This window comes from Manacus candei, unplaced genomic scaffold (assembly GCF_025592945.1).
Source record: "Manacus candei isolate 608988 ecotype Guabito, Panama unplaced genomic scaffold, ASM2559294v1 h1tg000064l, whole genome shotgun sequence".
NCBI classification, from domain to species: domain Eukaryota; kingdom Metazoa; phylum Chordata; class Aves; order Passeriformes; family Pipridae; genus Manacus; species Manacus candei.
In genome coordinates this window covers 2,604,883-2,616,613 of record NW_026138112.1, presented here as the reverse complement: position 1 = coordinate 2,616,613, position 11,731 = coordinate 2,604,883, and the positions used below count along the sequence as shown (strand labels likewise).

Genomic DNA, 11,731 nt, shown 5'->3' with positions numbered 1-11,731 from the left:
ACCAGCTCACAGCTGAAACTGGTTCACACTGAGTTTAGGGAGGATGGATGTTTGTGGGTGTGGGCATGTGCTGTGATACATGTATGTGTATACACCTACAGAATTCTACATGTAAACTGTGTGAGAATGTAGCTGCACAGCTATTAGATTACTTGTAGTTTGGGTAGTTTAAAATCAAGTCCTGGGAAATAATGTCACATTTAATCTCTAAAAGTGTAGCAAGAAGAGCAAACCCATTCCCAAGCAGCAGAAAGAGCAATTGAGTCTGCCTTTGACAGCTGCCACCTGGCATCCTATTAAACTTAACTCTATGAAACTGCCAGGCATAAATCTTCCCTCATCCTGGAGAAAGCTAGAGATGAAAGAAAAAATTATGCTTAGAAGTCAGTCGTGGAAAAGACTTTGATCTTTACCATTAATGTGAAGGTTTTTGCATTTCTCCCAGATTCCCCATTGTCCTTCTGTGGACTAGAAACTCAAATTGTTTTCTGGAACTTGGCTGGGTGTAATGAGAAGTGCAAATTTATCTTGTTACATAGCAGGAGAGCAGGGAAGGTCTGAGATTTGTTTCCACAGAGATTAGTGCAGTTCCTGGATCAGTATGTACAGGAGGAGGTGCTTTCTGTGCTAGATGGAATGGAAGCATTAGTTAGTCTCATGAAGTGAGCAAAAAGAAATTAATTGTGCAGGTTGGCAGCCCTCTGCAAACTGTTTTGGACAGGCAGTGCCTCTGGATGCATATGTGGCCCTGCAGCTTCTGCTGAATGGAATCTGTCCCGTAAAATCTGTGATGAAGAGCTATTACAAACAGAAGGCTTGATTCAATAGCCCCTATTAACAATTCTTGCTGACTCCAGTTAGCCTTGCCTTCACAGAGAGTAACTGGAGAGCACCAGGAATGCAGTAACGGGGTGTCTGTGCAGACAATGAGCATAATGCCACAAAGGAGGAATCTTAGCTGGGGATGGCAGTCAGGACTGACACACACAGTTGGGTTTTGGTTTATTGGTTTTCTACAACCTGGCTGAGGTTTTTTAATCTGACATTATTAAACTAAATTTTCTGTAGTGGTAAGTCATATTGTTAAAGCATGAATCACACACGAGTGTGTGCTGAGGCCTATGGTCTTATACTCAGGAGTAGTTTTCCTCATCTACCCATCTGTCATGCTGATATGTATGTGTTTTTGTGGCTCCATTGGGGATGCAGCAGGTAACCTGGTTGTAAAGAGATTAAAGTGTTCATGACCTGGTGAAAAAGGGGGGAAAAGTTGGGTTGGATCAGCACCTTGAGCCAGCTCGTCACACAAGTACCTGTAGCAGCCTGAGAGAGCCCTGCCAGGATGGAAACATCTGGGAGTGGAAAGGAAAGGCCACTGCTCCAAAGAGTGATTCATAAAACACTGAATACAACATGCACCTTCCTGGCATAGAAATACTTTTTATGTGTTCAGTGTTTTCCATATGATTTCAAAGCACTTTAAAAGAAAGGAACTTCCCTGTCCTCTTCTGAGAAGGGAGGTTTGATTGTACCTCATGTAACAGAAAGGAAGGGAAAGCGCAAAGAAGTGAGGCAAGCAGGCAGATTGGCCAAGGTCAGGAGAAACTCTGTGGGAAAGCCAGAAATAGCACTTTGTGCTGCAGGCCTGTGCCTTGGCTACAAACCCATCAGTTGGCCCAGGCTGCCTTTGCGAGCTCATTGTCAAACAGGACCAAGTATTCAGTGGCTTGTTTTTCACTGGTGTAAAATAGAAGCATTGCTGAGGACTCCAGATGCTTGTGTACAGTCACTGGTGTGTTCAGGAACAGAAGTATCTATTGTAACCCATTTGAAATGTCTGCAGAGAGGCTTTATCACAGTGGCTGGCTGCCTGCAGTAGAACTGCTCTAAGGCATTTTAATGCTGTTTATCTTGCTTTTTCTATAAGCAAGCACAGCTCTTAGGGGATGTGGAGTCAAAGGAAAGCAATGGATTAGCAGAGGTGAGAATGTAAACCTTTAAGGTGGAGGCGCAGTGTGTAGGGTAGAGACCAGTTTTAAGTGCCTTAAGACAAACACTTTCCCTGCCACAGGCAGCGGTTCAAGCGTAGTTCCGTGTGGGAAGTCTCTTCTGGCCCAAGACTTTCCTGCGACTGTCAGAGACGAGCCGAGGGACGCGGAGCTGCGCCTCGGCAGCGCTTCCCCGCGTCCCTGCCGAGCCCAAGAGCCCCGCGGTGCCGAGCACCCACCGCAGCGCTCGGTGCCGGGCGAGGACCGTGTGCGGCCGCGGGGGAGCGGCTGCAGGTTGCCGGCCGGCCCGAGCCCTGCCCCGCGGCGGCCGCCCCTTCCCCTCCCGGGGGCGGGCGGCGGCGGCGGCAGCGTTAGGACCCGGCGGCGGCTGCGGGGCGGGGGGGGAAGCGCAGCCCGGCGGTTGTTTACTGGGGAGCGCCGGGGCAGGGCTCGCCGAGCTGCGCGGCCGGGCTGGCGGCGGCTCCGAGGATGCTGCCCGGGGCCCCGCGGCGGGCGCTGGGCGCTGTGCTGCTGCTGGGCTCGCTGCTGCTGCTGCCGCTGCCGCCGGCCGCCCGCGGCGCCGAGGGTGAGTGCGAGCGGCGGCCCTTTGTGGGGGACAAAGGCCGGGCTGGGGAAGGGGGAAGACCCCCGTGGGGGAGGCGGGTGCCGGGCCGGGGGCGGCGGTGGCCGGCGCCCCGCACGGCTCGGCTCGGCTGGTCTCTCCGCAGAGTGCCTCCGCGGCAACGGCGCGTCCTACCGCGGCACCCGCCGAGTGGCCTCCGGCGGCGCCCCGTGCCTCAACTGGCTGAGCGTGCGGAGCCCCGCGCTGCCGGCAGGTGGGTCCGGGCCCGGGGGAGGCGGACAGGGGGGTCCCGGGGGTGAGGCGGCCGCGCTGACGGCCCCGCTGCCCCCCAGCAGTCAGCGAGGACCACAACAGCTGCAGGAACCCGGACGGCGCCGCCGCGCCCTGGTGCTTCGTCCGAAACGCCGCCGGAGACCCCGAGCGGCGACCCTGCGACATCGCCCCGTGCTCAGGTAAGAGCGGCCCCCGCCGGACCCCCCCTGCCCTGCCCGGGCAGCCCCTGCCGCGGGGGGCCGGGTTCGTCGCCAGGGTGGGGTCCCCCCTGCGCACAAACAACCCCGGGCTACGCCAGCACCTCCCTCGGGAACGCGGCGTACCCGGGGCTCCCCTCCAGCCTTCCCCCGTGTGTGCACATCTGCCTCCCAGCTGTGCCTTGCTCCGCCCCTACAGCTTTTCCATTAGTGCTAGAAAAGGCCTGTGGAAAGCCCCCACTCCTCCATATTTCACTAGTCACCATAGGGCTCTTTAGCTGTGTTGCAAAAGGGCCGAGGTCTGGGCATCTAAGAACTGCAGAGGTGTTGGGAGAGTCTTACTCTGGGGCGTGTTACAGCTGACTAAAGAAGGTTCCTGCTGCTAAACGATTCCTGGTGGGAATTTGAATACAGGTGGGGGAAAGAAGTTGGAAAAAATAAGAATTTTAAGGGAGGACACGAAGAAATGGAAAACCCCAAACACTGGATTCCTCCTGGATAGTCACAGTAGGAACAGTTTACCAAAAGAACCGTAGCTGAAGCCTGATTGAGGGAGAGGAGATGTCAGTGTTGACTGACGCCAGAGCAGCCACTTGGGGCTTTTTGAACTGTTTACTGATTTCTGAGTCCTGCAAGATTTACGCACTCACTGTCCCTTGAGATTGCTGTCCTCGTGGGTAGATACTTTTCCCACACATGAACACCCCTCCCCTTTTCTTCACTTTGCTCTTTTTTTGCATGCTTTTCCCTAAAGATGGAGCAAAACAAATGTTCTGCTGCAAAGAGCCTTACTCAAAACAGTCCTGCAGCTTTGGGATCAGGAGAGTTACCTGCCCTTTTGGCAATTTGTGTGTCTAATGGGTTTGACTATTTTTGTGTCTCAGAATGGGCACCTTTCTGTGTCCCAACAGCTCCCTTTAGTTCAGCTTCCCTGGCTGACCGTACCTGAAGTTACTGTGCAGTGCAGGAGACTCTGATTTCCTGTCTCTAATCCCCCTTCTGTACTTCCATTTCACATTCCACTGAGGCCTCAAAATGGCTGCAGAGAGAAAATCCACAGGGAGTTATTGCCAGCTGTGGGGCAAGATCCAGGTGGAGAGAGTTTTCAGGTGTGGATGTATACTGTGCACAGCATTTCCAAAAAGTAGGGTTTTTCCTGTAGAGCAGGTAATAGACACCTACTCTACACCATCACAGCTTCTGGTGTGCTACAGCTTCCATTTGAACTGTATCATGAAAGAAGGTGCTACCTTGAAAATCTTTCAGTGCTGTTGATAAAAACCAGCAGTGATAAAAAACAGGGCCGGGAAGGGTCCTGTGCTCTGAGTGTCCATCCTTGGGTGCCTTTGGGCTCTGGCTGAGCAGGAACTTGCTGTCCTCACACTCATCAGTGGCTGTGCTGCCTGGAGGGCTGCTCTGACTTAGCCTGTCCAACATACTAAAGGAGTTTGCTACTCCACTGCAAAGAGGGGCTGGGGGAGAAGAATATCCCCACGTTGTTTTCACACCAGCTGGAGTCTCCTTCTCTCAGACTTTCCTGTGTCAGGAAGACTGAGGCAGAAGAGAGATAAATAGGCTCCTGGGAGATCTGGGATGGAGATTCTCATAATCTTGTTCACGTCTGTTCAGCATGATTGAGGCTGCAGCCTGTGTATCGATCTATACATTAAATGAAGTCATTGTGCATCCTCTGGACTCGTGCCCTGAACCTGGGTTTCGTTCTGCTGTCTGACTTCTCTCTCATCTGCAGTGGTGCCTTGGACTCTTAGTTAAATGGTTTCATGTCAAAGGAAAGTGGGGGGAGGAGAGTACATTTCTTGTCTACTTTGGGAGAATTTCTGGCAATAACTTAAGAGGGAACAAACACATGTTGTTTTGAAGTACTCATCAATGCTTGGTATGTTGTATATATATTTTTTTCCTCTCAACAGATGCTACAGCTGCCACTGCCCCAGTCCCTACAGCAGAGGTTGGTGCTTCTCAGGAGGATGAGCAGGTGTTTGAACCAGCTGATACGTTGCCCTCCCGGAGCGAGGCAGCCGCAGTGCAGCCCATCATTGGGATCAGTCAGAGAGTGCAGATGAACTCCAAAGAAAAGAAGGACTTAGGGACACTAGGTATGAGCTCAGGATCATGTGCTGGATCCATTCTTGTAATTCTGGCAGGATGGATTTGTTTTGAAGCTCTAAAAGGTACTGCCTCTAATTTTGTCTCTTTTCTTTTTCTTTTCACAGGGTATGTGCTGGGGCTGATCATGATGGTGATAATCATTGCCATCGGAGCTGGTATTGTCCTGGGATACATCTATAAGAGGTGAGTGGCTGTTCTTATTTGTCCAGAAGCTGGTGTGTATAGAGCAGGAGTGTCTGAGCACCTGCAGACCTAATCAGATCCCAAGGAAAAGAGACAGAAGCATATGTTTGGTTGTGGAACATTGAGCAAGAGTTTTGTTTGTGCCACTAAGGAAAGAACTATTGAAGAGTTAATCCCATTCTCCATTTCACCCATCAGTGTGGTGTTCTGTCCCATTTAAAGTTTCAAATTGCCCTCTATATTCTTTGCTTTTTTGTGTGTGCATACGTGCCTTGATGTGGCTTCCTCAGATGTGTTGTGGGGAGCTGGAATTTATGCAAGAGCTGGAGAGAGCAGATCCCAGGTGCCCTCTGTGATCAGAAAAAGAACAATCCTTCTAGCAGGCCACCTGTTTCCCTGTTTTCTCTAGTCAAGCTTTAGAAGAAAAACAGTTGGCAATTTTTTTTTGCCACTCATGCATTGTATCCTATGAAGCTGAATACCAACTAGCACTTCTTTTTGGTCAAAGTTCATTTTACCAAAGCTCCTGTGTACTTTAAGGTCAGTTTTCATTCATACTTCAGTTACTATTTTTTCATCCACTGTGTTGGATGAAAATGTTTCTGTAGCTCAGCAGCCTTTGAGGGAAGTGGCAGCAGCAGCTTAGTTGTAAGAGAGAGGGCAGGATTAACAAATAGCAGTGATTGTCGCTGCAGCAAGCGAGGGCCCAGGCTCCCTCCTCTGGGAGGGTTGGTTCTGTGTTTTGGCTGTTTGACAGCAGTCTGACACAACCAAGCAGAAGGAGCCCTTTCCCAAGCTGGGACATGTCCTTATGTAAGTGTTTATAATAAATGCCGACAGAAAAAAAACAGAGGGAGGAGTGTTACATAAGGGGCAAAACACAGAGCGCTGCTTGTCGAGGAATCTGATTTGAGGTGTCACGTCAGAGAATGCTGTCTTGTGTGCTGGCAGGGACGGCAGCTGCTGCTGCACGCTCGTAGGCAGCTTTGAAAAGCAGCCAAAATGCTGACAGGAAACCCCAGCAGCTCTGCCTGGCTGGGATCACGAGCCCCGGGAGGAGCCCTGTGCCTGTCCCACCTCGCCGCTCTCCTTGGCGGGAAGAAGCAGGAGACCAATGTTGGACTTTGTCCAAATGCAGCTTTGCTTCTCCAGCCACAGATTGCTCACAGCAGGGCTGCAGTGCAGGTTTACTGTCTCCCTCCTTGCCTTGATCTCAAAATTGCATGTGCAAGCTGGCAGGTTTGGGGAGGTGTGGTGAGAAACCTTTAATGGGTTTAGTAGCTTTGGGTATACATAGCTTTTCTGGAGACAACATGCTATTAATGCCAAATCCATTTTTAAAGTAAGGCTGCTCTTCCTCAGCACAAATTACAGAGGTGTTCCTTCCCTTAGCAACAGGCAGGAGGCTGAGGTAGGTTTGAGAGCTGGTTGTGGAGTTAGGCTTTAGCTGCAGCAGCAAAAGGCAGGGCCAGCTCTGAAGTCAGCTTTAATACTTTCAGGGACAGCCTAATTTGCTGCAACAAAAAGCAGAAGCTGTCACCACCTCCAGTATTTGTTTCAGATGAAGCAGGTTACAGAAGCCCTTCTCCACAGCAGTGGGCTCTGCACTGTCTCACTGCTCCCCTGGGCCTGCACCAGGCAGTGCTGGGGGACTGTAAGGGATAAGGAAACATATGGCAGCTCCGTGGTTTGGAGGGGAGGCCTGGCTTTGCAGTCATCATTTAGCAGCAGCAATGTCAGTGAATAAACCAGTTGGAGGGAGGGACAGACTTCATTTGGCTGCTTGATTTTTAAAGATGCTCAGCTGGGGTCCTCTGCTTACAGTAGGGAATATATCTGGCACTTTTTTAGCAGCCGAAAGAGCTGTTTATCTTACAGTAGAGAAGAGGGGACTCTGCTCTTTATCACCTTTACTGAGACTCTGCTTCCAGGCAGTGGTACTCACCCCATGCATGTGTTTTTTTTTTTAATTTTAATGTAGGGGGAAAGACCTGAAGGAGAAGCACGAGCAGAAGGTGTACGAGCGGGAGATGCAGCGCATCACGCTGCCCCTGTCCGCCTTCACCAACCCCGCGTGCGAGCTGGTGGAGGAGAACACCATCGTGGTGCACACCACCCAGACCCCCGGGGAGGACACGGGCAGCGGCCCCCTCATGGGGCAGGCGGGGACTCCTGGTGCCTGAGTGGCTCGGGCAGGATGTGCAGGCTGAGCAAAGCCTCCAGCTTCCCACTGTGAGTGCAGGGGGTGCGTGTGTTCATTTCTGTTTTGTTTTCTTTTCGATGAACGCCGGCTGAGGGTGACAGAGGAGCAGAGCAATGGGCTATTCATCACCATCTGTTGGAGGGGCACCATTCAGTGCAGGACTGCCTGGGGACTGGTGTGGTGGACCCTGCTGCTTCCTCCCACCTATCTCCATGGTGTGCCAAGGAGCTGGGGGGGATGATGAGCCAGGCTCACGACTGGCCACAGATCCCATAGCCCAGAGTGTGGTCTTGGCTTCCTCTTTTTCTGTTCCTTTCCTATTTAATGGTGTGCACTGTTTCTTAAGTTTCAGCCTGGAACCCCAGGAGGGAGCAGTACTGCAGGGACTGAGGGGAGCTTCACGTCAGACTTAGCTACATAATTACACTCTGATTATAGTTCCTGCCTTTTTGCTTTAGTAGCTGAGAGCTGGAAACACTGTCCAGAATCCTGCTACTGGATCAGGTTTTTTTTTCCAAGGAAGAGTTTATTTGAGGGATCTCTTTGGCCAGGAGCAGTGTGTTTAGCCCCAGTGTCAGTTTGGGAAAGCTCTCCTCTAGCTCTTGACAAATCCAGGTCTTCCAGGGCTGAGGCCACATCTCCATTCCCCTGTGGTGCTACATGCACAGCCACAGTTGTAGGTGTCCAGGTGGTCTGTATGTGCCTCCTGCTCACTTATACAGATCAGGAGACCAAGGGCCAGCAGTAGATAGTTGTGAAGGAAACGAACTGCCCTTCAGTTACTTAAAACAGGTTAAACACTGAGGATAGATAACATCCTCTCTGGAATTCCCTTGGCTTCCTACAGAGCCAGTGCTGGACAGAGTGGCCAAGCTGTGGTCACCCAGATCACAATGCAGCAGCTCTGGCTCCAAGGGCAGGACAGGGCAGTTGTTTTGTAAGATCCTGAAGTCATGGCGTGGCTCCTGGCCCAGCCTCTGCCACACACACTCAGCTTGTGCAGCAAGACTACTTACAGAGCGTGGCCCTATTAGAGAGGTTTTGTAACAACTTTTATTAGCATTTCAGGGGGTTTGGAAGGGATGGTTGCTGCAGTGTCTCCCAAGTGGCACCAAGGCAAGGCCAGTTCAGGGAAACACCCGTCCCCACCTCAGGGGATTCAAGCCATTCAAGTAAGTTTTCTAGCCATCTGCTTTATAGCTGTGGGCCTAACAGGGAGCAGCACTTGGCAGCAGGGGTTTTAGTGTTAATGTTTGATTCAGAAAAGGGAAACGTTTTATTTTTAAATGCCTTTGAATACCATTTCTTTGTAAAATGTTTTAAATACCTCATTATGAGAAGGTGCAGACTGTGCTACCTTGTATTAAAGCTTAAAAGAAAAATGCTCTGTAGACCTGTGTGGACTGTGGCTCATCTGTGCATTCCCCTGCCAGAGCAGCACCCTTCAGCTTGTTGCAGATTGAGCTGAGGAGAAAGGAAGATGCCACTTCAGTTTGCCAGGCCCAAAAGTAAATCCCTGCAAGCAGTGCCTTCCCTCACCAGCAGACACAGGGCATGGAGCTTGTCTCCTTGCTGCCAGCAGCTGGTCTTTGGACTGGGACACTGTTCCTGAAAAGCAGCTGGTGACTCAGCAGCCTGGCCCGTGGGAAGACACTCGTGGTTACAGCCCCTTCCTGACTGACACGGGTCAGTTCTGCTTTGGTGCTGCTCAGCAGCAGCTCCTTCCCCTGGGAAGCACGATGGAGACGGAGCACAGCGTGTTCCAGGAGGCACTGACAGAGCATTTTTGTTCAGTTGTTGTCTTAACAAATGCCCCTTGGACTACATATTTCAGAATAAGAGGTTTCCAAGAACAGGCTGTATTTTTATCCCTGCACTAGAAAAGGAAAACATAAGGAGGCTCCATGTTCTGCTGACTCCTGTCCACCCTTAAAAACCAACCAACCAATGAACAGAACTGAACAACTTCTCCAGGTAAATAGTCCTACAGAGCCCTTGCACTGTGACTCTGCAGTTCTTGGGTGTTTGAGATGGTACCTCATCTGGGCATGTTGTGACTACAAATGAAACCCGAGAAAGTTACAGCTTCCGGCTTTATTGAACACAGAGACCACAAAATCTCGTTCTTACAGCATTCACTTACTGCTTTTTAATTTAGAGCGTGGAGCTGTGCAAATCACAGTTCATGAACCCCACCCACACATCACCCAGGACTCTCCCCTTCAGGAGTCTCCTCACAAACCAGCCTGGGAGGGGGAATGAAAGGGCAAATCCTATTAATAATGCTGAATCCACTGGACCCAGTTTAGTGAGGCTCCTCCACTGACTCACAGCACAGGGAGTCCCCAGTGTTTCTAAAACACCACTACATAGACTAAAAACACCCCCCCTTGCACACCTGTTGTCATGTGATGGCTGGTCCCATGTTTTTTTTACATAATACTTTAAACTCATGGGTAGGGGGAGAAAATCAAAGTAACAGCAAAGACTAACACCCATTCCCCACCATTCAATGCTGAAGGGAGGAGGGGGGAAAAAGGAGCACACTAGAAATCCAGTTAAGAGCAGGACTTGATCCAGCTTTTGGTTCAGTTCTGCCAACCACATGAGCTACTGCAGCAGTAGCTTTATTTCCTCTCCCACTAAGGGAGGAATAGAAGTACTGGAAGAAAATACACCCCTACCTACCTCCCAATGACTCCAAGCCCTTTTTTCTCCCCCAAAGCAGGGAATGACCCTGAGGAAAGTTTCTGCTTGGAGAATCAGTTCAGGTGCTGCAGCAGCAGCTGCAAGAAGGACCTTCAAAGGGAGCAACTTGCACAGTCTGCAGGGAAGGATGAGGTAATGGCAACTGAATTACTTGTTCTCCAGCTGCCACTCCAGGGAGGATGGGACATTCTCCAGCACTTCTCTGTTCATGACAAGTCCATCCTTTAAGTAACCTTGGGCAAGTCCCCCGTTGCTGTTGTCCATGCACAAGGTCTGAGCCACTTCAAACCTTTGGCTTTCGGACGAGCACCTTCTGCCGCCCTTTCTGTCACTCACGTCCACAGGCCGGGAGCTCAAGCAGCTTCAGCACTGCAGGAATGTCCCCAGCCAGTGCCTAGTGCAGTTCTTCTACATGTTCAGGTTCAAACACCTTCACCTGGGTTAAAGTTTGGGGTGGGCAAAATCACTGCAGGCGTGGGGTCTGAAGATGCCCCAGTGGCTCATTTGCTGCCAGCCTCATTCACCATCAGGAGGGGCAAGCAGAGCTCAGTCTTAGTGTTTCTAGGCAGGCTTTTGGAGGTATTCTGAGACAGGGAAGAAAACCACAAAACCAAAACAAAAATTCATACATGCTTCCCCAGAGACAAGGTATTTCAGGAGAGCTGCCCAGTTCCTGGGGCTTTTCACTCTCTCCCCGATGCATGTGGGAGGTCAGCATCTCAGTGAGTTGTTCTGGGAAACACATGCACAAACATACACACATGTGCTGTCCTGGTGGGGCATTTTGCTGGATGTCCAATTTTCCCAGCTTTCTGAGCAGGGCAGTCAGTGGGAGAAGCAGTTCCAGAAGTGCTGGTCCTTACCCAGGAGAGTCTCCTATAGCAATTCCACCCCTGGCAGACAGGCCAGGGTGGCTTCACAGCTTGCAGCCAAGTTCTAAGGCACCACAGTAAAGAAGCCTGAAAAGGCCAGAGAAACATTTCTCAAGCCAGAAAAATAGTGTTGAGCAGCTTTCCTAGGTGCAGTTGGCAGGAAACAGCCCTTTTTGCTTCTGAAACACGCCAGAAATCCACAGTGAATCAGGATGTCCAAGAGGAGGGGCACTGGGTGGGGAGAGAGAGGCAATGCAGCAAATGCACAGCGTGGTGCCCCGTTAATGCCCTGGAAGTGGCTGAAGTGCATCTCCCTCCCTGACACTCATCCCAGCTCCAATGGAAGTGATGCAGGCAGCAGGAAGAGCGGACTAGGTGGTGTTCTCAGGTAGCTTGTCCCGGTTCAGTCCATACTGCACACTCACATTGTGGTCCAGCTCCTCCAGCTCAGAGGGAAGGGGGATGGCAAGTTCTCCAAGGTAGAGAGAGAGAGCTTCAAAGGAATCTTCCAGCTTGGAAAAAGGGGGCCTAGAAGCAGCAGTGAGGAAATGTGAGTGGGGAAGAGGAAGAATAACAGCATCTGGAAAGGCTGA

General features: G+C 51.1%; 2 protein-coding genes across 6 annotated transcripts in view; one reads left to right on the top strand and one right to left on the bottom strand.

The window, feature by feature from the left end:
- The first annotated feature begins 2,392 nt into the window (after positions 1 to 2,392).
- PIK3IP1 (phosphoinositide-3-kinase interacting protein 1) lies at positions 2,393 to 8,948 on the top strand. Of its 2 annotated transcripts, none has more exons than XM_051805460.1 (6): positions 2,393 to 2,574; positions 2,717 to 2,824; positions 2,904 to 3,023; positions 4,973 to 5,158; positions 5,276 to 5,354; positions 7,336 to 8,948. In XM_051805460.1, the coding sequence occupies exons 1-6, from the start codon at positions 2,478 to 2,480 to the stop codon at positions 7,535 to 7,537; spliced, it is 792 nt and encodes a 263-aa protein (XP_051661420.1). In that variant the 5' UTR covers positions 2,393 to 2,477; the 3' UTR covers positions 7,538 to 8,948. The 2 variants fall into 2 exon arrangements, with proteins under 2 accessions (XP_051661420.1, XP_051661421.1); XM_051805461.1 differs by having other exon boundaries at positions 2,394 to 2,574; positions 2,907 to 3,023.
- Positions 8,949 to 9,636: 688 nt separating this feature from the next.
- LIMK2 (LIM domain kinase 2) overlaps positions 9,637 to 11,731 on the bottom strand; it is a 31,383-nt gene continuing 29,288 nt past the window's right edge. For all 4 annotated transcript variants that reach the window (XM_051805448.1, XM_051805447.1, XM_051805450.1 and 1 more), the window contains one exon: positions 9,637 to 11,666. In XM_051805448.1, the coding sequence (XP_051661408.1) occupies positions 11,510 to 11,666 (157 nt within the window). In that variant the 3' untranslated portion in view covers positions 9,637 to 11,509. The remainder of the gene's footprint in view (positions 11,667 to 11,731) is intronic.

What these genes read in the sequence shown, in the direction of transcription:
- PIK3IP1 (XM_051805460.1), top strand. Translation starts at nt 2,478, where the DNA reads ATGCTGCCCGGGGCCCCGCGGCGGGCGCTGGGCGCTGTGCTGCTGCTG. An exon ending in GGCCGCCCGCGGCGCCGAGG is followed by an intron (nt 2,575 to 2,716) that starts GTGAGTGCGAGC and finishes GTCTCTCCGCAG; the next exon opens with AGTGCCTCCGCGGCAACGGC. An exon ending in GAGCCCCGCGCTGCCGGCAG is followed by an intron (nt 2,825 to 2,903) that starts GTGGGTCCGGGC and finishes GCTGCCCCCCAG; the next exon opens with CAGTCAGCGAGGACCACAAC.